This window comes from Corythoichthys intestinalis, chromosome 17 (assembly GCF_030265065.1).
Source record: "Corythoichthys intestinalis isolate RoL2023-P3 chromosome 17, ASM3026506v1, whole genome shotgun sequence".
NCBI lineage: Eukaryota > Metazoa > Chordata > Actinopteri > Syngnathiformes > Syngnathidae > Corythoichthys > Corythoichthys intestinalis.
Genome location: NC_080411.1, coordinates 3,612,731 through 3,638,380, shown reverse-complemented (window position 1 = coordinate 3,638,380; position 25,650 = coordinate 3,612,731). Strand labels below are relative to the sequence as shown.

The 25,650-nt window shown below is 40.1% G+C and overlaps 2 protein-coding genes across 6 annotated transcripts in view; one reads left to right on the top strand and one right to left on the bottom strand.

Annotated features, from left to right (window-relative positions):
- LOC130905378 (versican core protein-like) overlaps nt 1-1,125 on the top strand; it is a 33,139-nt gene extending 32,014 nt beyond the window's left edge. For all 4 annotated transcript variants that reach the window (XM_057818714.1, XM_057818713.1, XM_057818712.1 and 1 more), the window contains one exon: nt 831-1,125. In XM_057818714.1, the coding sequence (XP_057674697.1) occupies nt 831-928 (98 nt within the window). In that variant the 3' untranslated portion in view covers nt 929-1,125. The remainder of the gene's footprint in view (nt 1-830) is intronic.
- Nucleotides 1,126-5,278: 4,153 nt separating this feature from the next.
- LOC130905389 (hyaluronan and proteoglycan link protein 1-like) lies at nt 5,279-23,782 on the bottom strand. 2 transcript variants are annotated; one of them, XM_057818736.1, is made up of 6 exons: nt 23,683-23,782; nt 11,981-12,120; nt 10,355-10,539; nt 10,077-10,275; nt 7,873-8,175; nt 5,279-6,375 (listed from the first exon to the last, which is right to left on the bottom strand). In XM_057818736.1, exons 2-6 carry the CDS (start codon nt 12,093-12,095, stop codon nt 6,086-6,088), a joined length of 1,092 nt encoding a protein of 363 aa, XP_057674719.1. In that variant the 5' UTR covers nt 12,096-12,120; nt 23,683-23,782; the 3' UTR covers nt 5,279-6,085. The 2 variants fall into 2 exon arrangements, with proteins under 2 accessions (XP_057674719.1, XP_057674722.1); XM_057818739.1 differs by having other exon boundaries at nt 10,355-10,518.
- Nucleotides 23,783-25,650: the final 1,868 nt, after the last annotated feature.

The window sequence follows — 25,650 nt, the reverse complement described above, 5'->3', positions numbered from 1 at the left end:
TTTGTAGGTGACCAAATACTTATTTTCCACTCTAATTTGGAAATAAATTCTTTAAAAATCAAACAATGTGATTTTCTGTTTTTGTCTCTCATGGTTGAGGTTTACCCATGTTGACAATTACAGGCCTCTCTAATCTTTTCAAGTAGGAGAACTTGCACATTTGTTGGTTGACTAAATACTTATTTGCCCCACTGTAATACTGTAAATAAATAAAAGTGAAAATTAAAATGACTATAAATACAATAACATTCAAAGATTAAAAATGATCATGGAAGCAATACATAAATCAACGTAAAAATTTGAATGTAAGTACAAAAATTAAAAATTAAAGCATAAATATCTGTGGAAATGAATATAAAAATAAATATGTAAATTGAATTAAATATCAATCATTAAATAAAAGAGCTTCGGTCTTGTGTTTATTTATTTCAATGTCAGCGTGAATATTCATAAGGAAATGTTATTCAAAGAGGGGGCGGTCCAAAGTGTGTTGAATTATTCGTTCATTGGTCACGTACTAGTGCAGCGATGCCTGCCTGTACAAGACCAAGTAAAACAACGTTTAAAAAACTAACAAAACGACAATAAACTTGCAGAAGGCAATTATTGTTAGCGGTTAGCATTTGCAATTAATGTTAGCAAATACCATAAGCAATTAGCGTCCACTTGGGCGCTCATTGTTAGCATCTACTTAGCATTAGCATCTACATAACCAACCTACAGGGAACCCTTGTCATACATTGTCATAATCTAATTTGGAGACGAAAATGAAAAAAATTAGACAAAGCAAGTCAACAACACAAGTCCCACTGTGTTGTACTTCCTCACAGCGGCGACCTATCACCTGTGGCCTCCCCTACAAAGGGCCGGCGACGCACTCGGAGGCCATCGCCACCGCATCATCAAGAACCACCGCGGCCAACGCTGACACCTTTTGGCGAACTCTCACTGATGTTGACTTTGTCTATGAAAATATAAGAATTTAATTTATTCTAATGTGATTTATGGGAATGATCACGTCTCGTTGATGGAGATAGACGTCCAATTCGTTTGGACTGGGAGATGGTGGCAAACGGATTGGACGTCTGTCGCCGTCAATGGCAGTCAGTGAGTCAATAAAGTTGTACTTGGACTGTGTTGCTTTTCGCTTTCAAGTTTGTGTGTTCCTCACGGAAGCGTACTGTTGTTAACTAGCGCTGCAACGATTAATCGATTAACTCGAGTAATTCGATTGGGAAAAAAAAACTTCCAATCAAATTTTGCTGCTTCGTGTATTCGTTTGAGTGGCGTTGTAATGGTTTGTTTTGACAGCGTTTGCATTTAGTTTTTACTTGGGTGGATACACTGCCCTCCAGTGGCAAAAGTGAATGTGACATAACTCATTTAAAATGGATGATTCCAGCTGTTCCCTGTTAAGACCAACAGAAGGTAAGTTTTTGTTTTAGCTAATATGTTGGTTGTTTTTTTTGCATTTGTAATTTATAAGAATATTTAGCTGTTTTTTTTCTCTCGGAATATGTGTTTGAATGATTTGTTTAGAGTATTGTAAAAATAAAAAAAAAATAAAAAAGTTTGCATTTTATAGCATTTAAGCTAGCGGAATTTTGCTATGCAAGTCAGCTAATTGTTCTTTTGTAGTACTTAGATCCTCTTTTTTTTTTGGATACAGTTTGAAGCGAAGTTCAGGTATTTTAATTGATTTTTTTCATGGAAGTGCAATTCTGCATATTTTGAAGAAACACTTTGTATTCAAATGTGATGCTCTTGCAATCTTAGCAAGCCTTTGGCAACGCATTAAATGTTCCTGGTGCGATTACTCAATTATTGGAACTAACTAGCTGATAGATTAATTGACTACGAAAATAATCTATCACTGGAGCCCTCCTTTCATGCACAAATTAGGCTCCTCTCCCATTGAACTTTTTTGGCATCTTTATTCATAAACAAGTTTATCACAGGCTAAAAGATGAGAGATTTTCTCACTTATTACAAAAATTCAAAGTATAAAACATAAATCTGGGGATGTGGTAGCATTTACAACAAGAAAACATTACCAGATACAGTGCGGCAAATAAGTATTTAGTCAACAGAAGAAAGTACACGTCCAGGCCCGTCTGCGTTTCGCTAGAGAGCATTTGGATGATCCAGAAGAGGACTGGGTGAAGGTGTTATGGTCAGATGAAACCAAAATAGAACTTTTTGGGAGAAACACAGGTTCTCACGTTTGAAAGGAGAAAGAATACTGAATTGCATCGGAAGAACACCATACCCACTTTGAAGCACGGGGGGTGGAAACATCATGCCTCGGGGCTGTTTCTCTGCAAAGGGACCAGGACGACTGATCTGTGTAAAGGAAAGAATGAATGGGGCCATGTATCGAGAGATTTTGAGTGAAAATCTCCTTCGGTCAGCAAGGGCTTTGAAGATAAGACGTGACTGGGTCTTTCAGCATGACAATGATCCCAAACACACAGCCTGGGCAACAAAGGAGTGGCTTCGTAAGAGAGTGAAGTGGCCTAGCCAGTCTCCAGATCTCAACCCCATAGAAAATCTGTGGAGGGAGTTGAAAGTCTGTGTTGCCCAACGACAGCCCCAAAACATCACTGCTCTAGAGGAGATCTGTTTGGAGGAATGGGCCAAAATACCAGCAACAGTGTGTGAAAAGCTTGTGAAGAGTTACAGAAAACGTTTGGCCTCCGTTATTGCCAACAAAGGGTACATAACAAAGTATTGAGATAAACTTTTGGGATTGACCAAATACTTATTTTCCACCATGATTTGCAAATAAATTCTTTAAAAATCAAACAATGTGATTTTGAGGTTTGTTTTTCCACATTCTTTCTCTCATGGTTGAGGTTTTTCCATGTTGACAATTACAGTATTTTCAAGTGGGAGAACTTGCACAATTAGTGGTTGACTAAATACTTATTTGCCCCACTGTATTTACATGTTGGAGAAGGAGGCCCAGGTCAAATTTGAAAACATTGGAATAGCGTACAGCACGAATGCTATTTTTAGACCATGACGTCGCCATCGTAACGCGGAAGTGGAATATTATAGACACGCCCTTGCATATAACCCATGTTAATTGTGCTTGTTTTCCACGGTAATCTTTAAAAAAAAAAAAAACATGCCGATCAAACACTGCTGCTGCCATGGAACTTATAGAAATTACTCTAGACATTACGACATATGAAGGATGATTTTTTTTTCATACGTTTCCCGAAACCAAAGACTCAGAGGAAAAAATGTGATCAACTTGCGCGGACGTCCAAAAGACAAGTTTAACGCCAGCAAGGTGAAGCCATTCACATTTCATATGCAGTAAACATTTTGTCGGGCACCATGGTGCTACAGAGGTAAGCCATTTTGATATTTTTACAAATTTTTTAGTGTGGTGTTTTGCCGTGCTGCTCCTGTCTGACAGTGAATGACATGAAAAAAATTCAAATGGTATCTGACTGCCACTGGTACCTTTTCTGTTGTAAAAAAAAAACTTTCGTAAGGGGTAAGTGTAAATAAATTATAGAATTAAGATTTGTTATAAATGGAAAAATTAAAAGTGTTCGTTGGCTGTCACTAAGTAGCATTTGCAATCGCTACACAAAAATAGCAATGTAAATTGCCCGGTCAACGGTCAAAGACGTAAGACAACCAGAGGATACAATATATATGAAAGACCGGGTATATGGTAGTAAAGGATAGATTGTTGAAACATCATTGTCAGTGACGTAAGGCAATGCACACAAGAAAAAAGTGTCGATTAAAAAAGCTAACTCTGGATCAGGTCAGCTCTTTTTCAGTCCTCGACGCTCTAGCCATCTCTTTAACTGAACATTTCTATGTTCTTCCACATCTTTACCAGTGAATTTGGCACCAGGGATATTAATTTCGGACAGAATTGGTAGGTTTAGCTCAGTAAACATCTCCTTCGCACACTGTTTCCATTCATTTAATGTTAGGGACAAACGGGAGGTTGACCCACTGAGCAACAATTGCTAACGTCATGAATATTAATGAACAAAAGTGACGTATTGCTTGCGGTACGCCATTGGACTGTTAACTGTATGGAAAATGTAGCACATGGGGAAAAAAATCAGAATTGACCTCCGGTGTGAACGTAGCCCTCGTTTTATGTTACGGAGCCCCCCCCCCCCCCTAGTGCCAAGGTGGAAAAAAACAAAAATATTTAATCTCTACCTGCAGTTAGTTATTTTTGGGTACAGATCATAAGAGGATTTTAGGGGGGCCCAGGCCCCCTCTGCTGGCCGAAGAGTGTCATTGCATGAAATTGACTTTCCTATATATATATATAAGTTGTAAAGCAATAAAACTGCAACAAAAATGAATGAAATGAACAAAAAAAATATTTTTATTATTATTTTTCGAACAGATCATGCGACTAGCACCTGAGACTGTCATTTGCTTTGCATATAATTTTCAGCAAAAAAAAAAAAAAAAAAAAATTAGGGGGGGGCAATTGTGTTTTGATTGAATATATATATATATATATCTTTTTAAGCAACTTTTTGGAGGGATTGAATGATTTAGACACAAATGTCCCAACCATAATATGGCCCAAACAAAAAAAGGATTGCTTTACTCAAACAAAACTTTTTCAATGAAAAATTAAGTGTTCAAATGCAAATTTTTCAATCTCAAATATTTTTTTCGCATTCAAAAACATTTTCTATGATTGACATTTTTTTTTTGATTGAAGTGATTTTTCTTTTTGAAAATATATATTTTTTGAAGCAACTTATTTTTTGAGTAATAAAGACAAAAATGTCCTAAACGTCAAAAAAGTTGTTTCAATCAATTAAAAAAAAATAAATTCAATAAGAGGAAAAACAGCTTTCACATGCATTTTTTTAAGTTTTAAATTTATTTTTGATTTCAAACTTTTTTTTTTAATTGAAGCGACTTTTTTTTTATTGAAAATTTATATTTTGATTGAAGCAACTTTTTTTTTTTTTAATATATTTTTTTGAAGCAACCTATTTTTGATTGGATAATAAAGACAAAAATGTCCTAAACGTCAAAAAGTTGCTTCAATCAATCAAAAAAAAAAAAAAAATTAAATAAGAGGACAAATAGCTTTCTCATGCATTTTTTTAAGTTTAAAATTTTTGATTTCAAACTTTTTTTGTTTTGATTGAAGCGACTTTTTTTTAATTGAAAATATATATTTTGATTGAATCAACTTTAAAAAAAAAAAAATTTTTTTTTGAAGCAACTTATTTTTTGATCGAATAATAAAGACAAAAATGTCCTAAAAGTCAAAAAAATTGCTTCAATCAATCAAAAAAAAATTCAATAAGAGGAAAAATAGCTTTCACATGCATTTTTTTTTAAGTTTTAAATTTATTTTTTATTTCAAACACTTTTATTTTTGATTGAAGCGACTTTTTTTTATTGAAAATATAGATTTTAATTGAAAAAACTGTTTATATTTTTAATTGAAGCAACTTTTTTTAAAACATTGAATAATAAAGACACAAATCTACCTCCATATGGTTCCGCCCAGTGGATACGATTTTTGACTGGTGTAACTACATTGGCAAAACACCGGTGGGTGTACCATATTCAATGGATGACAATCTTGGCAAAAATTATTGCCTAGGCAGCCTGATTTAGAATTCCCCTCAAGAATGATCGGAAACAAAAAAAAACGCTCATTGTCAACTTATTATAAAGATTATTGTAAGTTAACTTTATTTTGCTGACACTGCGTTTCGGGGTCATCAACATGTTGTGCCCCCCCTGCCCCAAAAGTCAAACTCCGCCTATGGTACAGATTACCAAACTGTACCCACAAATTAGTCATCTGCACCCAGTTTACTTTTCTGTAGGTACAGTCTAGTTATATGTTTCCACTTTATTAACATGTACCCACCGATTAGTCAACTGAGGGTATAGATTACCAATGATTTTTTCATTTCACCCTAGTTTTTCCAGCTTTGTGGGCTTTCTTTGGGTGTTGGTCACGTGGATGCCTTTTTGTGTTTCCTCTGTAGTGTTGGTATTTTGTAACTCTGCATGTATACATTTTGTGTCTGTTTGTTTTTTGTGTAGTCATTGTTTTTCAGGCTCGCTCCCTGTAGCAGTAGGCGCCGTAGAGTTTGTGCTTCTTGTCAGGGAAGCCGTTAAAGCGGACGGCGCGGGCGGTAGGGCTACATCGGGGGCGGGGCTTGGCCACCGGGTAGCGGACGCTGCCGTCCTCCAGCCAGCCGGCGTCGCAGCGGTCGTAGTTAGCCAGCTTCCAGGCACCGTACAAGTGGCCCACCTTGGCCAGCCGGGCGCCATCCCGCCGGCACGCCTCTACCGCTTCCCCGTACGTCAGCTTGGCGCCGGGCGGCAGGAAGTACAATTCACCTAAAAGAGCGGCAACCCAGGCGGTAATGTGTTTGGACAAACTTTTTTTCTGGGGTAGCGAGGTCTCAAGTTGTGGTCAAAGGTTTACATACACTTGTGAAGAACATAATGTCATGGCTCTCTTGAGTTTCCAGTTATTTCTACAACTCTGATTTTTCTCCAATAGAGTGATTGGAACAGATACTTCTTTGTCACAAAAAACATTCATGAAGTTTGGTTCTTTTATGACTTTATCATGGGTGAACAGAAAAAAGTGATCAAATCTGCTGGGTCAAAAATATACATACAGCAGCGCTAATATTTGGTAACATGTCCCTTGGCCATTTTCACTTCAATTAGGCGCTTTTGGTAGCCATCCACAAGCTTCTGGCAAGCTTCTGGTTGAATCTTTGACCACTCCTCTTGACAGAATTGGTGCAGTTGAGTTAAATTTGATGGCTTTCTGACATGGACTTGTTTCTTCAGCATTGTCCACAAGTTCTCAATGGGGTTTAAGTCAGGCCATTCGAAAACCTTAATTCTAGCCTGATTTAGCCATTCCATGACCACTTTTGATGTGTGTTTGGGGTCATTGTCCTGTTGGAACACCCAACTGCGCCCAAGACCCAATCTTCGGGCTGATGACGTTAGGTTATCTTGAAGAATTTGAAGGTAATCCTCCTTCTTCATTATCCCATTTACTCTCTGTAAAGCACCAGTTCCATTGGCAGCAAAACAGCCCCACAGCATAATACTACCACCACCGTGCTTGACGGTAGGCATGGTGTACTTGGGGTTAAAGGCCTCACCTTTTCTCCTCCAAACATATTGCTGGGCATTGCGGCAAAGCAGCTCGATTTTTACCACAGAACTTTCCTCCAGAAGGTCTTATCTTTGTCCATGTGATCAGCAGCAAACTTCAGTCGAGCCTTAAGTTGCCGCTTTTGGAGCAAGGGCTTCCTTCTTGCACGGCAGCCTATCAGTCCATGGAGATGCAAAACACGCTTGACTGTGGACACTGACACCTGTGTTCCAGCAGCTTCTAATTCTTGGCAGATCTGCTTTTTGGTGATTCTCGGTTGAATCTTCACCCTCCTGACCAATTTTCTCTCAGCAGCAGGTGATAGCTTGCGTTTTCTTCTTGATTGTGGCAGTGACAAAACAGTGCCACTTACAAACAATTGTTTGCACTGTTGCTCTTGGGACCTGCAACTGCTTTGAAATGGCTCCAAGTGACTTTCCTGACTTGTTCAAGTCAGTGATTGGCTTTTTCAGATCCATGTATGTATATTTTTGACCCACCAGATTTGATCACTTTTTCTGTTCACCCATAATAAAGTCATAAAAGAACCAAACTTCATGAATGTTTTTTGTGACAAAGAAGTATCTGTTCCAATCACTCTATCAGAGAAAAATCAGAGTTGTAGAAATAACTGGAAACTCAAGAGAGCCATGACATTATGTTCTTCACAAGTGTATGTAAACTTTGGACCACAACTGTAGCTAGCCGCCGCTCACCTTTAAAGTGGGACGTGAAGCAGAAGACATCGTAGCGGTCCTTGTCTTTGTCCCGGAATCCGTAGCTACGAACACCCGGTGCTGTGCGACGGCCGCCGCAGGGCTCCCTGGGGGAGTTAACGGGGTAGCGCACCGAGCCGTCGCTCAGCCAGCCGGCGTTACACCAGTCCATGCCTCCTCGCCAGGCCTGGCGCAGCTGCTCCGGGGATGCCAACACGGCGTCCTGCTCTCGGCAAGCCCTTTCGGCGTCCCGGAAGTTGAGACGGTACCGGCCCAGGCGGGGGGAGTACGGGAACACCACGCCTGGAAATCACAACAGGCGCAGGCTCCGATCATCTTAGGGACATTTATTTACAGTGGTATGAAAAAGTATCTGAAACTTTTCTGCATAAAATGACAATCAAATGTAATCTGATCTTTATCAAAATCGCACAGATGAAAAAATAGTGTCTGCTTTAACTAAAACCACCCAAACATTTATAGGTTCTCATAATTTAATGAGGATAGCATACAAACAATGACAGAAGGTGGAAAAATAAGTAAGTAAACCATCTCCCTAAGAAGACTTAAAAAGCAATTGAAACCAATTTTTACCAAACAATTTAAGTCAGGTGTGTGCCCAATCACTGATGAGTGGCTTAAAGCTGCTCTGCCCACTATAAAACACACACCAGGTAAGAATTGTCTTGTTGAGAGTTATTGTCTGATTTGCATCATGGCTCGATCAAAAGAGCTGTCTGAAGACTTGCGATCAAGGATTGCTGATTTGTATAAATCTGGGAAAGGATACAAAACCATCTCTAAAAGTCTGGATGTTCATCAACCGACGGTCAGAGAAGTTGTCTAGCAATGGAAAGAGTTTAGCACTGTTGCTTCTCTCCCAAGGAGTGGCCGTCCACCCAAGATGACGCCAATAGTTCAGTGCAGAATACTCAGAAAGGTAAAAAAGAACCCGAGAGTGTCTGCTAAAGACTTACGGAAATCACTGGCACACTCCAATATCTCTGTGCACACATCAACTATATGTAAATCTATGGCCAAGAATAGTGTTCATGGGAGGACTCCACGGAGGAAGCTACTGCTGCTTAAAAAAACATTGTTGCTCGTTTAATGTTCGCAAAAACGCACTTGGAAACTACACACAAGTTTCGGCAAAATATTTTGTGGATGATGAAACCAAAGTTGAATTGTTTGGGAGTAACACACAACACCATGTGTGGAGGAAAAATGGAACAGTTCACCAACATCAACACCTCATCCCCACCACCAAGCATGGTGGAAGGACAATTGTGATTTGTGGCTGTTTTGCTGCCTCAGGGCCTGGACAACTTGCAATCATTCATGAAAGAATGAATTCAAAAGGCTGTTTTGCAGGAAAACCTGAGGCAGTCTGTCAGACAGTGGAAACTAAAAAGAGGATGGATGCTGCAATAAGACAATGATCCAAAACACAGAAGTAAATCAACTTCAGATTGGTTTCCAAAGAACAAAATACACGTTCTGGAGTGGCCAAGTCAAAGTCCAGACTAGAACCCCATTGAGATGACCTAAAGACAGCGATTCATGCCAGACATCCCAGGAATCTGAATGAACTACAGCAGTTTTGTAGAGAAGAATGGGCCAAGATTAGTCCTGATCGATGTGGCAGAGTGATCTGCAGCTATAGGAAGGCTCTGGTTGAAGTTATTGCTGTCAAAAGGGGGGGGGGGGGGCACAAAATATTAAATGCGATTGTTCACTTACTTATGTTCCCCTTTCTGTCACTGTTTGCATACTATCCTCATTAAAATATGAAAACCTATTAATGTTTGGGTGGTTTTAGTTAAAGCGGACACTGTTTTTTCATCAGTGTGATTTTGACAAAGAGATTAGATAACATTTGATGGTGATTTTTTTGCAGAAATGTGAGAAATTCCTTGTGATTTTGACAAAGATTAGATAACATTTGATGGGGATTTTATGCAGAAATGTGAGAAATTCCTAGAGGTTCAGATACTTTTTCATACCACTGTCGCAACACAGAATTATGTCAGTAGGCCGATTCCCGGGCACCAGTTGGATTTGGAAACACTGAATTTGGTAGCCATGACTGTCATGAGGAAACCAACTCATTTTGGTCATTTCCAGGCATCGTTCAAATTCACGAATGGTGACTAAACAGTATTATGTATCGGTTAAGGACATTAGCCTTCTTATGGCCTCACCTTCCAGGTCGAGCGACACGATGGCCGTGGCATCTTCCAGGCCGTCGATGACCTCGCATTTGTACCTCCCGTAATCCTCCAGCGTGATGTTATCGATGACCAGTGAGGCGTCTGAGGGGGAGGAGCCTCTCAAGCGCGCACGGCCGTGAAAACTCCCGTAACTTCTCTTGTGGTCAGCCACGGCGGCCAAAATATCCACCTGCGCTCACAGACGGACAAAATCTCTCGATGGACGGACGGACGGACAGAGAAAGCAGGTGGCTCGCGGGAAGGCTCACTTCAGTTAGGAAGTCGGAGGTCAGCTTGGTCCACTTGATCCTCATCTTTGGATTGGGTGCCAGCAATCGGTCCCTTTGGATGGCGCAGGGTAAGATGGCATTGCCGCCGCGCCGCGTCAACACCCGGGAAGGCGCCGACGTCACTGACAGTGACGGACTCTGATCTAGTGCGCCAAAACGAAGTACTATAATATTTGAAAAAGTCAACTTTAGTGTATTTTGGGAGCCACAACAAGAATCGACATCTTTTTATTCGTGTTGATTTCAACAAATAAACAGGAAGTGACCTGGAAATGCCCCCAAATAAACAGGATGTGGTTCATAGATGTCCCAAAATTGACAGGAAGTGACCCAATATTGATAGGAAGTGATCCATAAAATGTCTCAAAATCAAAAGTGACCAAAGTACTGAAATTTTGATGTGTGATTTCATTTCACAGATTTTTTTCTTCGTGTCAGTTCATGTTCATGTCACTGTCCCCCTTAAGTGGACCCAGTCTTGGACCCCCCCCCCCCCCCATTTTTTCAAACTAAAGGGATTTGTACTCTGAAGCCACCTCGTTTCATTACCGTGATGCACATAATGCAAACAATGATCACATTGAGGGATGGCTAGCTTCTTTTAGTTGTTCCTTGTAGAGGCTGGCCTAACCGCAGTAGTTTTGCAGGTTAGCAAGTTCACACAGTTTAATATTATGCTAAATGTAATGCAGGTCAGACTTTCTGTTGCAAAATTAGTGGTGTTTCCCCCATCTCCACAACATTGACGTCTTTTTACATTACTTACCGTGGCTGCTGCTGGCCGAAAAAAAACTTCTAATACGTTGTCGACATGAATCTGTCGGGTCTGTGTGAGTGTGCGTGTGTGTCTGGGTGGTGGTGGTGGTGGTTGGGGGGGAGGTTCAAGTAATCATCCGTGCGTTCGAGGGGAAAAAAATGCACTGGCACATTCACCAAGTAAAAAGGGATAACTGTTGCTTAAAAGTTGGTGGGGATAATTTCTTGCCTGGTACACCAGACTCACCGCTGTTCCAGCTATTGAGTCTGGCCACCATTCAGCGGATACAATTTCCAGGGCGGAGCAAGCCACAGCAAACAGACAGTGGAGTGGACCAATCAGCGACGGGCAGACGTGACGTTAGTAAAACGACGAGGGCAGGACGAGGCACTTGCGCGCGAAAGGAAACATACGAGGAGAGCGGAGTTTATTCAACATGGCTAGCGCGAGACAGACTGTTGTCAATGACTCGTGTCGATGTGTTTTTGGTCATTTAAAACTGATTTTACCGTGGATTGGAACATATTCTCGGCTCTCCTGTACGCCATCTGTGTTGTTGTGGAGACGACTTCCGCCGCTCAAGAGTGACGTTGCTCGTTAAGAACACGTCACGCAAATAAACAAATCTGATTTGTCGATTGATTTTGTACCTGCTCGAGAGGCCATTAATGGGCTAGGTCCCAGACTTTTTCTCTCAGTGTTTGAAAAATACAGGGAGAACAGTCTGGCCGTGCCAGGCAAGACAATTTCAGCATCCTGAAAAGTTGCTAGTGTTATGTCCCTATGCAAACATACTGGAAATGCCCCAATATCCAACAGGAAATGACCCAAACATTGACACGACTCACCTGTCATTAAATGGATGTTCCTGGACACCTCCGGCTCGGTGCGAATGGATCGGAAGGCGCCGGCCACACTCAATGACATCAGCGCCAGCATCAGTGAGGGAATGGCCCCGATCATCTTCCTCGCTCACCGATTGTGATGGCTGAGAAGTCCGGAAGACCAAACCTTAGTTTAGCATGAAAATTTCTTGTGGACAGGAAAATCAATAGGAAGTGACCCGCAAATGCCCCAAAATCAACAGGAAGGGATCCCTAAAAGTCCTAAAAATGAAATGACCCGTAAATGCACAAGCATAAACGTAGTCTAGCAAGGCAAAGCTACAGAATTGGCTTCAAACAGCTTTCAACTTAAATCAGCAGGAAGTGATCCAGAAAAGTCCCAAAATCAACATCAAGTGAGTCTTAAGTGTGACAAAATTAAAAGGAAGTGCACCAAAATCAGTTGGAATGTCCTAATATTAACAGAAAGTGACCAAAATCAACAGGAAAGGTTAAGGCTCACAAATCCACAAAGCACATGTAGACCGGTTGGGCGAACTCCCATGCATCCTCGAGGGCCCTCCAAGGGTTTAGAGCTAGTCCACAGTTCTACGGCCAGGACGAAAACCAAACTGCTCCTCCTGAATCCGCGATTCAGGGGAGGAGGATTTGGAGAAGGCATTCGACCGTGTCCCTTGGGGAGTTCTGTGGGGGAGTGCTTCGGGAGTACGGGGTACCGAGCCCCTTGGTAAGGCTGTTCAGTCCCTGCACGATCGAAGTTTGGTTCGCATTCGAATCAGTTCCCAGTGAGGGTATGACTCCGCCAAGGTTGCACCGATTCTGTTCATAACTTTTATGGGCAGAAATTCTAGGCGCAGCTGAATCGTTGAGGGGGTCCGGTTTGGTGGCCTCAGCATTGTATCTCTGTTTTTTGCAGATGATGTGGTGCTGTTGACTTCATCAAACCGTGACCTCCAACTATTATTGGAGCAGTGCGCAGCTGAGTGTGAAGCAGTCTGGATGAAGATCAGCACCTCCAAATCAGAGATCGTGGTCCTCAGTCAGATAAGGGTGCTGTGCCCTCTCCAGGTTGGGGATGAGATCCTGTCCCAAGTGGATGAGTTTAAAGTGTCTTGGGGTCTTGTTCACGAGTGAGGGGTAGGAGGGAGCGGGAGATCGACAGGCGGATCGGTGCAGCGTCTGCAGTGATGCGCACTCTGCACAGGTCCGTAGTGGTGAAGAAGGAGCTGTCCCAAAAGGCGAAGCTCTCGATTTACCAGTCGATCTACGTTCCTACCCTCACCTATGGTCACGAGCTGTGAGTCGTGACCAAAAGAACAAGATCCCAGCTGAAATGAGTTTCCTCTGCAGGTTTTCTGGGCTCTCCCTTAGAGATAGGAAGCTCTGTCATGGTCTGTCTGGTTCAGATGCCTCCCAGAGGTCTCCCTGGAGAGGTATTCTGGGTATATCCCACTGGTGGGAGGCCCCGGGAACGACCCAGGACACGCTAGAGAGACTATGTCTCTTGGGTGGTCTGCGAACGCCTTGGGATCCCGCCAGAGGAGCTGGTTGAAGTGGCTGGGGAGAGAGGGAAGTCTGGGCTACCCTGCTAAAACTGCTGCCCCTGCAACCCGACCCTGGATTATGCAGTAGATGATGGATGGATAGATGGATGGATGGGTTAGTGTTAAACCCTTGTAGGGGCTAAACCCTAACCCTCAAATGCCAAAGCATAAATGTAATCTGGCTAGGTTGAGCTATTTGCTTCAGTTTTCAACCTAAATCAAAAGGAAGTGACCAAGGAATGTCCCAAAATGAACAAGAAGTGAGTCGTAAGCATAAGTGGATTTTCTGGGGGGGAGCGGGGGGGGGGGGGGGGGGGCAGCCCCCCAGTGGCCGGAAAGTGTCATTGCATTTAATTGACTTACCTGTATATATAAAAGTTATAAAGCACTAAAAACTGCAACAAAAATGAATGAAATGAACAAAAAAATATCTTTTTATAATGGGTCAAAATTATTTTTCGAACAGATCATGTGATGAGCAACTTAGATGGTCATTTGCTTTGCATATAATTTTCAAAAAATAAAAAATAAATAAATAAGGGAGGGTAATTTTATTTTTCAAATGATTTTTTTCCTTTGATTGAAATTTTTTTTTGATTCAAGCAACTTTTTGGGGGGATTAAATGATTTAGACACGAATAATATGGCCCAAACACAAAAAGGATTGCTTCAATCAAAGAAAACTTTTTTGATGAAAAATTAAGTGTTCAAATGCAAATTTTTCAATCTCAATTATTTTTTCGCATTAAAAACCTTTTTCCAGGATTGAAATATTTCTTTTTTTGATTGAAGTGATTTTTCTTTTTGAAAATATATATAAATAATAAAGACAAAAATGTCCCAGCTAAAATGTGGCCAAAACACAAATCAGCGTTACTTCGATCAAATAAATAAATAAAAGAAAAATGGCTTTCACATGCATTTTGAGTTTCAAATTTACTTTTGCATTCAAACACTTTTTTTTTTTTTTTTTTTTGATTGAAGCGACTTTTTTTGGGGGGGGGGGGTATATATTTTGATTGAAGCTTGAAACTTTTTTTTGGATTGACTAATAAAGACACAAATCTACCTCCATATGGCTCCGCCCAGGGGAGACACATTTTGACTGGGGTAACTACATTGGCACGACACCAGCGGGCGTACCATAATTATTTGGATGACGATCTTGGCGAAAAACATTGCCTAAGCAGCCTGATTTAGAATTCCCTTCAGGAATGATGGGAAACAAAAAAACACTCATAGTCAACTTATCATTAAAAATATTCTTGTTGATTCTTAATTCGTCTAATTAATTCTTGTTAAAGTTAATTTTATTGCTGACACTGTGTTTTCGGGGTCATCAACATGTTGTGCCCTCCTGCCCCAAAAGTCAAACTCCGCCTATGGTCGTAAGTGCAATAAAACTCATAGAAAGTGAACCAAAGGAACCCTAACAGGAAGTGAGCCATAAAAGCCCAAGTATAAACATAGTCTAGCGAGGCTAAGCTATTTGCTTCAAACAGGTTTATTTTGATGGTGAAATCAGGCACATTAGACTTTACTTTAGACTTTCAATGTAAATTGCTGTCTTTTGGAGTCAACGGCTTTTCAAACACTTTATTTTGACAGACTGGAGGTTGTGGTACAAACACAGAAAAGCACAGCAAAACATCAAAAGAGAAATGGCACAGCAAGAAAGACATAGAGCAGCGGACTGCCCTGGTAGGGTTTGTCTTTCCTTGCTTTTTTGCTGATGCGCTGCTACTGCGGCTGCCAGCTGGATGCGGCCACATCAGCACTAACGCTGCACTGCGCACACACACTTGCAGCGTCAAGTGAAGAGGTGGCAATGTATGAAAAAAGGCTGCCTTTCTACTCCCGTGCAGGGGGTCAACTTTACAAACCAGGTGTGCGCACGCAAAGGTTGAAGGTTCTAACTAGGGCTGCAGCTATCGAATATTTTAGTAATCAAGTAATCGACTGAAAATTCTATCGATTAATCGAGTAATCGGATAAAACAACTATAATTTTAGGTGAAGAGCAATTATAAATATACATGAGAAAACAAGACATTTCATCTAATCTTGAACCATTTTCAGTCAATCAATGTCTTTATTTTCGATGTATATTGTTGAAAACAGCCAACAATTGCATCTCAGATGTAACTAGAATAAAAAAAGACTAATTCACTGCTTTCACTCAAAAAACTTTTAGATCTTATTAAAAAATATATATATACCTTACCTTAAAAATGCCGTTACGCTTGATAACACACATCACTTAAAAGTTAGGATTTTTTTCCCACGTGTTTCAATTGAATTTCTATTTGTGTCAAGCCATTTTTAAGTTCCAGTTAAGTTTTAAGTTAGTCTAAACTGTAAGTCCTGATAGGATTTTGAGTTTTTGCAGTGTTCAAAATAAATGTATGATACAGGCTGTATTGGAGCACATTAGGGACCAGTGCTACTTGGTCTTTTATCCAGCAATGACTACTGAGCTAAAATTGATAGTTAGCATTGTTAAGTTTTTATTTTGCACCCTGATTACTCCACAACGCTATGTTATGTTAAAGCCTGTATGTAAGACACGTTAGCCACGCATCGTCACTGGTCATAATTAATAGAAACCTAGCCCTCGGCAGGGCTAACGTTACGTGAGCTAGTGACAGTAACAGTAACAGACAGTAAGCTCTACTGCTTTAAGATGGCGACTGTTTACTAACGCTGCCCAGATGCGGCCGAGTCTGTCATTTCGCATCTAGTTCAACATAAATGTGATCTCTATGAGACGCATCAGACGCCACCTGCTACCAACGTAGCATCGTGCGGGCTAGCATTTAGCAACGTCGGCGGCGTTTGTAGCGGCTGTTTTTTTTTCTTTTTTTTTTGCTTCTTCCTCTACGCATGTGACATTAGCACGTTGTCCCGCATTAAAAGTAGTCCGAGCAAAACGTAATGCTTAGAGCTGTCAAAATAAACGATTACTCGAGGTGAATAAAATTACTCGGATCACTTTTTCAACTCGAGTGAGTATTCGTTTCAGCTCTAGTTCTAACACAACTACCATAATCTGGTTATCCAAAGTGCACCAACGCAACACTCAGGTAGTAACGCAACACACTAGTGTCTTTTTTTTTTTTCTTTACAAGCACATATTTCGTCTCCTTATTTGGTTGCTTTTCTTCTCCGCGTTTACTTTCAGAATGAAGACAAGTCAACTCTCTTGATAAACATTCCAGACTCACTCTGGTCTCTTGTGTGTCCTTATTAGACGTCCGATCCGTTTGAACAGGAGCATTAACAGTACACATACTGTACACCTTTCAGTGCCGCTAACATCCAATCCAAATCCCAAGATCCAAATGGATCGAACATCTTCATATCTAGCCAAAGAGGTCAATGATAATTAGAGATCGATCGACATCCCAATCGATCAGGTCCGATCACGTCATTTTCAAAGTATCGGAATCGGCAAAAAAATATCGGACATGCCTTTTTTTATTTTTTTATTTTTTTTAATTAAATTGTTTTCTAATTGAATTTAACGTTACAGACATAATATGTTACACTCATCCAAAGTCTTTAGTTTAGGCTTAAGGTAGGGTTATCAAATCTATCCCGATAACGGCGGTAATTAATTTAGTAAAAAATGTATCACGTTAAAATATTTAACGCATTTAATGCATGCGCTGCACGACCCACTCATGTATTGTCGCACTCATTCTGTAATGGCGCCGTTTTACCTATATAGCAAGCTAAAAGGCAGCGTAAAATGAGTAGAGTGAATTTTGGCAGCCTTTGGAGTAGGAGTGGGAACCTCTTGGTACCTCACGATACGATACGATTTGCGATACAAAGCTCACGATGGCGATCTGACGATATGGCGATACAACGATTATCGATACATTGGTCAGGAAATCATTCTAGGAAATTCTACAAACGACTAATAAACAAAAAAAACAAGCTTCTGCTGTGAATTGGAATGAGTTTATCACTAGTAGACATCCAATCCATTTGAACTGGGAGGGTGGCAGCGAATGAATTCGCTGCCATCCCTCCCACTTCAAATGGATTGAACGTCTATGGTGGTCAGTGGCAGTCAATCCCAGGCGATTAGGTAATTTTGGGCCATTTAGGGTCTTACTGGAACAGCACCAAACAAAAGTTCCAGCATCATGACCTTGTCCAATGCAGATTCTTGACTCTTGACACCTTGTTCAATGCAGATTCTTGACTCTTGACAAGGTGATGATGCTGGAACTTTTGTTTGGTGCCGTTCCAGTGAGATTTACAAAGATGATTGCCTGAAGAAGACATCAAAATTCCCTCAGTCCTTGATGATATTGGGCTGCATGTCAGGCAAAGGCACTGAGGAGATGTTAAACTGTTAAAGCATTCCTTGGAGAAAGACTCAACCAGTCAATGTCATGGCCTGCAAATAGCCGAGATCCCAACCCTATTGAAAACCTGTGGTGGAAATTGAAAAAAAAAAATGGTTTACAGCAAGGGTCCGACCATACTTTTTGCAAGGGGTTGTATTATGGTGGAACAATTTGGTAGCAACTTGTTGGTTCCTTTTTTTTTTCTTTTAAAACACTGACACCTTTTTAAAACGATATCTCGATTCTTGGCAGGTGCATATCGATAACCTTTTGGGATACAAAGCATCACGATATATCACCATTTCGATATTTTGTCACACCCCTACTTTGGAGCCTTTTTTTAATTGGCTAAAGCCTTACAATCCCTCTCCCTACGATTAGAAATAACGTGGGAAACAATGTGGGGAAGCAACGTAGTAATTGATATTTTTCTTTACACCCTTTCCCAACACAGAGAAGATATGACGGAAAACACAGACAAGACTGAAAAAGCAGTTTCTGCTCTTGCACCCCTCTTTAAAAGAAACTGCTGTATTTTAAGACAAAACAACTGTTGTGTTTGATAGAACAATGTGTCTATATGCTGCCAGAGCAGATTCATGGCACATGAAGCCCCCAAACTATTTTTAATTTGACAGTTTTATCCTGAAAACACCCATTTACAGACGTCGCGCAACCGCTTTTGTTTCAACCCAGCCATAAAACGAAGGTAATTAATTATATTTATTATTGAAAATGTCTCTCGTTTTTAGCTTAGAATAATTTATTGATGTCTCATATTTCGGTTTATAAAAAAAATAAAAAAAAAACTTTAAAAAAATATTCACTAACATATTTTAAACTTTTAAACAAATTATGTCACAATGAAAAAAATGGCGTCTGTAAAAAAAGTCATGTATATCGACCTCATAACTATCGCTTAATTGTATTTTTTTTTGTTACTGTCGCATTTTCTTCGATATGTTAGATGATAAATAATTGATTCAAACAAAAAATATTGGAAAAAAAACGTTTAAAAGGGTAAATATATGAAAAAGAAAATCTCGACCACTCCTTGATGTCTGCGATTTCTACATCGCGACCCTTGTTATATGACCATGTTTCACCCATAAAATCCCCAAAAAATCCAGCTGTGGCCATTCACAGCTGTGTCTTGCCACTCATGCTAAATGGAGTTTTTGGATCGTAACAAAGTAAGTACGCGATAATATCGCGTTAAAGTCATGGCGTCTGTAATTCTGTTCTCGCGTGCTCTCACCTCCAGATAGGGTTTTGCTGTTTAAATTTTTTTTTTTTTTTTTTTAAATGCCCTCCTGCTCAAAATTTTTCTTCCCCCAGAAAATTTTGATTTTAAGCTTTCCAATGATGTATCACACGCGCATATCCGACAATTTTTAAATTTGGCCAAATTGGGGGTTTTAGAGCGGAACTTCAAGTCACCTGAGTGTTTTCCGCCATATATCAATTGGTAGCACTACGCACAGTCATGGTTGCACTTCCCATCATGCATTTGGGCATGGCTACAGTATCATTTACTGAAAGCTCAACAAATACACTAGATGGTAATATTTAGTCACAATATACAAAGTCACATTTATCCTTTAAGAATTACAAGTCTTTCTATCCGTGGAACCCTCACAGAAAGAATGTTAATAATGTAAATGCCATCTTGAGGATTTATTGTCATAATAAACAAATACAGTACTTATGTACTGTATGTTGAATGTACAGTATATATTCGTCCGAGTTTTATTCTTTTTTTTTCTTAATGCATTGCCAAAATGTGATTGGGAAAAATTATTGGAAATGATTGTAATTGAATCGGGAGCAAAAAAAAAAAAAAGCAATCGGATCGGGAAATATCGGGATCGGCAGATACTCAAACTAAAACGATCGGGATCAGATCGGGAGCAAAAAAACATGATCGGAACAACCCTTAGATAATGGTTTCATGTCAGCGTCTCGAATGGACTTAACTCCAAGGCTAGACTGGACCGAACTGGGCTAAACTCATCCTGTCTGGAATGAACTTGACTAGACTAGAATGGGTCGATCTTAACACTGGAGTAACTCGGACTAGACTTATTTAGCCTCCAAGGATATACATAATAAACATTTGCCCGGCTTTCACTCTATTGTTTCGCCACAACCAGGGGTTAATTTGTGCCGGGTCAAGATCCGGCACCTCTTGATTTTGGCCTCCCTGGGTTCCGGGACTTATTTGGGCAGATCCGGCACCTCTCGTGTATAGAAAGTAATAATAATATAAAAACGTTTTTTTTTAAATTATGAAATAAAATGACAAAATGCATAAACTCATTTACAGAACAAATCCCAAGAATTGCATTTTGTTTATGAAAATTTAACGTAATTTGAAAGAGTCAGAGATTTGTTGATGCACTGAAGAGCTGGACCAACAAATCACGCCCCTGACATTTAAAAAGAGTTGAGCATCGTTTGAAATGGAACGATTCCGGTTCCGAACGATTCGCGATTCCGATTCTTTTAAGAGGCAGGAAAAAAAAACAAGGCAGAGTTTTAAAAAATTGCTTGGTTTAAAATTAAGTCTTCTCGATGATTTTTTAAAAATTATATGAACTTCTCACAGGGCTAATTTTAACTTGTATGTAAATATTAGTCTTTATACTTGAGCAGTTTTTTCCCGCTCGGCGTTCAGGGCAACGAAACATGGAATAGAAATTCAAGAATTCGAACGATTCCGGGAGCATCGGAGTGATAGAACCGGTTCCCATCGATGGTCGATGCCCAACCCTACATTTAAAAAAAAGAAAGAAAAAAAAACTTTGAAATTTTGCGGCATCTGGGGAGCAAGCAGCCAGGATCAAACGGTATTTCAACATGCCAAAACGGTTGCATTTACAGTCTTTTTTCAAAAAGAAGGATGATAGTTGAAAACGAGTCAGAAAAGCAACAACCGGCGATGAGGGCAGCTGCAGCGATCATGCTGACGGGCAGCAACAGGTGCAGCAGGACGCTAGCGCCGCAGCAGATAGGCAGGTTCACGGACAGCCAGCCAAGCCGGGGCAGGAGGCTGCTACCGTGGCAGCAGCTGGTCAGGTTTAGCGCCACCCGGAGTGGGGGCCAGCTACAGTGCCAGCAGTCAGCCAGGTGGACCACCAACAGCCGGAGCTACAGGCCAGTACCCTTGAAAGAAATTCAGGTTTGGGCTGTACCATTTGTATGGCCTTGGGAACTTTGAGGCCAGAGAATACGGGTGGATGAAACTCGCAAAAGAAGGTTTGTGGTATTTATTGTAATCTCAGATTTTTTTTGTGTGTGTGTGTTTTACAAGTTAGACCTGTTGAGAAACTAATTGCTGACTGTGTACTGTAAGTCCCACCTGTGGTTATGTGGGCAATTGCCCGTGCTGTGCAGAGTATAGGTTAAATAACTTTAAATTGTTGTCATTTATACCATGGATATTATCTGAAATTGAGAATTGTAAGTCCCACAGCATGGCAAGTGGGCACTTGCATGTTGTTTTCAGCACCATTTTTTGCGTATGTTCCGGAACCTGTGCCCGTCTCGTCATCCCAGCGCTGTCATATGTACTTTACGTTCCGGCACCTTATGATTTACAAATTAAGCAATGGCCACAACTGGATTCATGACTTTATTACTTTTCATCATTCACACAGCCACTGGAAAAAGAAATGTTGTATAGTCCATCTGCAGGCGACCATCATGATTTTACGACACTATGCAGATGCGAGCTGGCTGGTCCTCATGGAAAACGTAGCCTTCCATAAGGCAAAACACTACCACTTTTGTCCACCGGCGTCGCTAAAATTGACTAGAACTGAAAAGTTACCTATTGTTTCTTTAATTTGACTAGACTAGACTGAGCCGATCTTGACTCTGGACCGGACTGAACTAGACTAGTCTGGCGTGAACTGAATGAGACAAGACTAGAGTGGACTGAGCTGATCTTGACTCGGGACTGGACCAGGCTGGACTCATCCTGTCCAGAGTGGAGCAGATGAGACTTGACGAGACGAAAACAATTGCAAATCTTAGCGGTGATGCACAAGCGGACCCAAACAAGCGCCGAAATGAACCTCTGCTCCCTCACATGTGGAAACAACTGGAAGGACTAGCATGTCAAATGGGCGGCTCTGCGACACGTCACACAAGCCTTCTTTCATGACGTGACTGAAACGTTTCTCCAAAGAAAAAAAGAAAATTCTTTTCACCTGTTGTTTCCTGCCAGTTGCATTTACACAACATGAATTGAAGTGGTGTGTTTTGGGGCGTTCCGGGTGGAGCCACCAACTCTTGGCAGCATACAGAGAACGTTTTGTTGCTAAAAAACAAAACAAAACTTAACTTCGATCAAAAAAAAAAAAAAAAACTATTAAAAATTAATCAAAGAAAAATAGCTTTCACGTGCATTTTTTGAGTTTTTTGAGTTTCATTTTTATTTTTGCATTCAAGCACATTTTTTTGATTGAAGCGACTTTTTTTGGTTGAAAATATATATTTTCATTGAAGCATTTTTAAAAAAAATTGAATAATAAAGACTAGGGCTGTCAAACGATTAACATTTTTAATCGAGTTAATTACAGCTTAAAAATTAATTAATCGTAGTTAAACGCAGTTCAAACCATCTATAAAATATGCCATATTTTTCGCTAAATTATTGTTGGAACGGAAAGATAATACACAAGACGGATATATACATTCAACATACTGTACATAAGTACTGTATTTGTTTATTATAACAATAAATCAACAAGATGGGATTATTATTAACATTCTGTTAAAGCGATCCAAGGATAGAGACACTTGTAGTCCTTAAAAGATAAATGTTAGTACAAGTTATAGAAATTTTAAATTAAAACCCCTCTTAATGTTTTCGTTTTAATAAAATTTGTAAAATTTTCAATCAAAAAATAAACTAGTAGCTCACCATTGTTGATGTTTTGCTCATGGTGCTTAAACCCATAAAATCAGTCGCACCCAAGCGCCAGCAGAGGGCGACGAAACTCCAAAAAACGCAAGTAACAAGTAGCCATGGCACTGTGCTGTCATTTTAATCTGTGCGGTGCATGTGCGTTAATTGCGTCAAATATTTTAACGTGATTAATTTAAATAATTAATTACCGCCAGTTAACACGATAATTCTGACAGCCCTAATAAAGACACAAATCTACCTCCATATGGCTCCACCCAGGGGATACCATTTTTGACCAAGGTATCTACATTGGCACGACACCGGCGGGCGTACCAAATTCAACGGATGACGATCTTGGCGAAAAGTATTGTCTAAGCAGCCTGATTTAGAATGATGGGAAACAAAAAACGCTCATTGTCAACTTATTATTATAAATGTTCTTGTAAATCAGTTTTATTGCTAACACTGCATTTTGGGGTCATCAACATGTTGTGCCCCCCCTGCTCCGAAAGTCAAACTCTGCCTTCATATTGTATAAAGGTTTAAAAAAAAAAAAAGTTACCTAGTGTTGCTTTAAAGTACAGTCTAAAGTACCCATGAGCTCTTCAAGTTCTGACCATCTCTCTGAATACTAATTATGCCTCAAAACTAAGTCAGCGCCGAAAATTTCAAACGACATCTTTAACTTGTCGGCAAACGTTTAAATTGTGAATAACAATACTTTAGCTGTATTTTGACTGGGATAGGCTGGCAGCAAATGATCACTCATGGTAGCCAACGGGTTCACTTGTCACATTATTGTCAACCGAGGCCCCCAAATCTTCAGTTGCAGACATGCGGTCAGATCAGATGTGTTCAGTCAACAATAAAGAAAGAGATCTTTTACCTGCTGTGTTCCTGGAGAACCTTCAGCTTCCACCTCTGGTAGCAAAGACACGACTGAAGGCAAACACCAAGGTAACGGGGCGATGGAGCACAGATGGGAGGGGGGAGGTGGAAGTAGGAGAGGAAGGATGAGGAGGAGGAGCTGCAAAACACAATTGTGACAATGATAAGTACTGTATGTGTTTGAAGAATCTCCTGGAATTAACCGAATTACCTCGAAAGCGCCACTTTAAATTACGGACTTGCTGTGTCTTTCAGGGCATAACTCGATCAGACTTTTTAGTAGCTCTATCATAGACTTCATAATGATATCGACAGGGCGCGAGGCTGATTAATAGGGGGCCTATCTGCGTCAAAGCTGATCGAGTGGAAACACAGACAAAGAGTTTTGTACGTTGAAAATTCTTGTGAATAAATGTTTAAATCCCTGAATCCTTTATAGATATGGACGTAAAACAGTCTGGATTCTTAAAGCAAAAAAATTGGGCAGTTAGCATTTATTTTACGCAAATATGTCGAATGTGCTGCTAATCTTTAAGCCACTGTGGAGCAGCTTCATCACAAGAAAGAGCTTTTTACGTTGAAATTTTTGGGAAAAAATGCTTAAATCCCCGAATTCTTCATTGATATGGACATAAAACAGTCTCGATTCTTGGTTGAAAGCAACAAAACTGGGCAGTTAACATTTATTTTACGTAAATATGTCGAATGTGCTTCTAGTCTTTAAGCCACTCTGGTGCCGCCTTTTCACCACAAAGAGCTTTTTACATTGAAAATTATTGTGAAAAAAGGCTTAGATCCCTGAATTCTTTATAGATATGGAACTGAAACAGTCTTGACTCTTTGTTAATCGGGCAGTTTGCATTTATTTTACGTAAATATTGCGCCAATGCCGTAGCGGTAAATTTCTCCCATTGATTTTTTTTCACGTTTCAAAATGCATGCAGGGTACCAAAAATGTAATAATGACATTGAATCCTAGAACAAATCACTCCTGAGACAATCCTTCCTGTTTGTGTGCGGTACAGCTTTCGTACTTTTTCAACCTAAATCCGGCGTTGAATCGCTGCATCTGTTGAATAACTGGCACAATGTTTGTGGAATGTGTCCCGTCAATATCATTATGAAGTCTACGGATCTATTCAAGATGGACATGTCAACCAAATTGCTTGTTGCTAAGTCAAACTATTACGGGGACTGAATTTTCAAAAATGGTGAAAGACTGCTGAAAGTGACAAAATTTGCCCTAAGTGGCTGCTTCATTGTTGTTTGTTGGACAAATATACTTATTACTATTAACGTCACGATAGCCATATCGACCGTATTTCATGCTGCTCAGTCAAACTTTCTTATGGACTGACTTTTCAAAATACTTATTTTTCCCCCTTCTGTCATTGTTTGCATACTATCCTCATTAAAATATGAAAACCTATAAATGTTTGGGTAGTTTTAGTTAAATCAGACACCGTTTTTTCATCTGTGTGATTTTGACAAAGATCATATCACATTTGATGGTGATTTTATGCAGAAATGTGAGAAATTCTAAACGGTTTAGATACTTTTTCATACCACTGTATGTAAAATCATGGTGCCACTCGCACTGTGACTTTACATAGTTGGGTGAATTCTTATAAGCACCACAATACTAGTATATTACACACAAACTGTACGGCCCTCCTGGAATCATTTGTAAAGATGTGTGAGATTTTTTTCTTTGTCTCTCTTAGACAAAATGTTTCCAATTTTCCATTTGTTTTCAAAAAAGTCACACTTTCTTCGCGGCAGTATTTTCAAAACCAGTGAAAAATTGTCGAAAATGGCTACTAAACACTAAAATGGCAGAATTTCTCTGTCTGCTCAGGCACGTATTATTGAGACAAGCACTCAAATAAAAGCGACAAAGATCTGAAACCGTCTCGCTTGAACACAATAAACAACCCCGCTATCAGACAAACGAGGCGTCGCTCGC

Bases quoted from the DNA above. Each gene is read 5' to 3' on its own strand.
- LOC130905389 (XM_057818736.1), bottom strand. From the start codon at position 12,095: ATGATCGGGGCCATTCCCTCACTGATGCTGGCGCTGATGTCATTGAGT. The intron at 10,276-10,354 runs GTGAGCCTTCCC...CTGTGAGCGCAG, and splicing joins CCTCCGACTTCCTAACTGAA to GTGGATATTTTGGCCGCCGT. The intron at 6,376-7,872 runs GTGAGCGGCGGC...CCGCTCTTTTAG, and splicing joins CTTCACGTCCCACTTTAAAG to GTGAATTGTACTTCCTGCCG.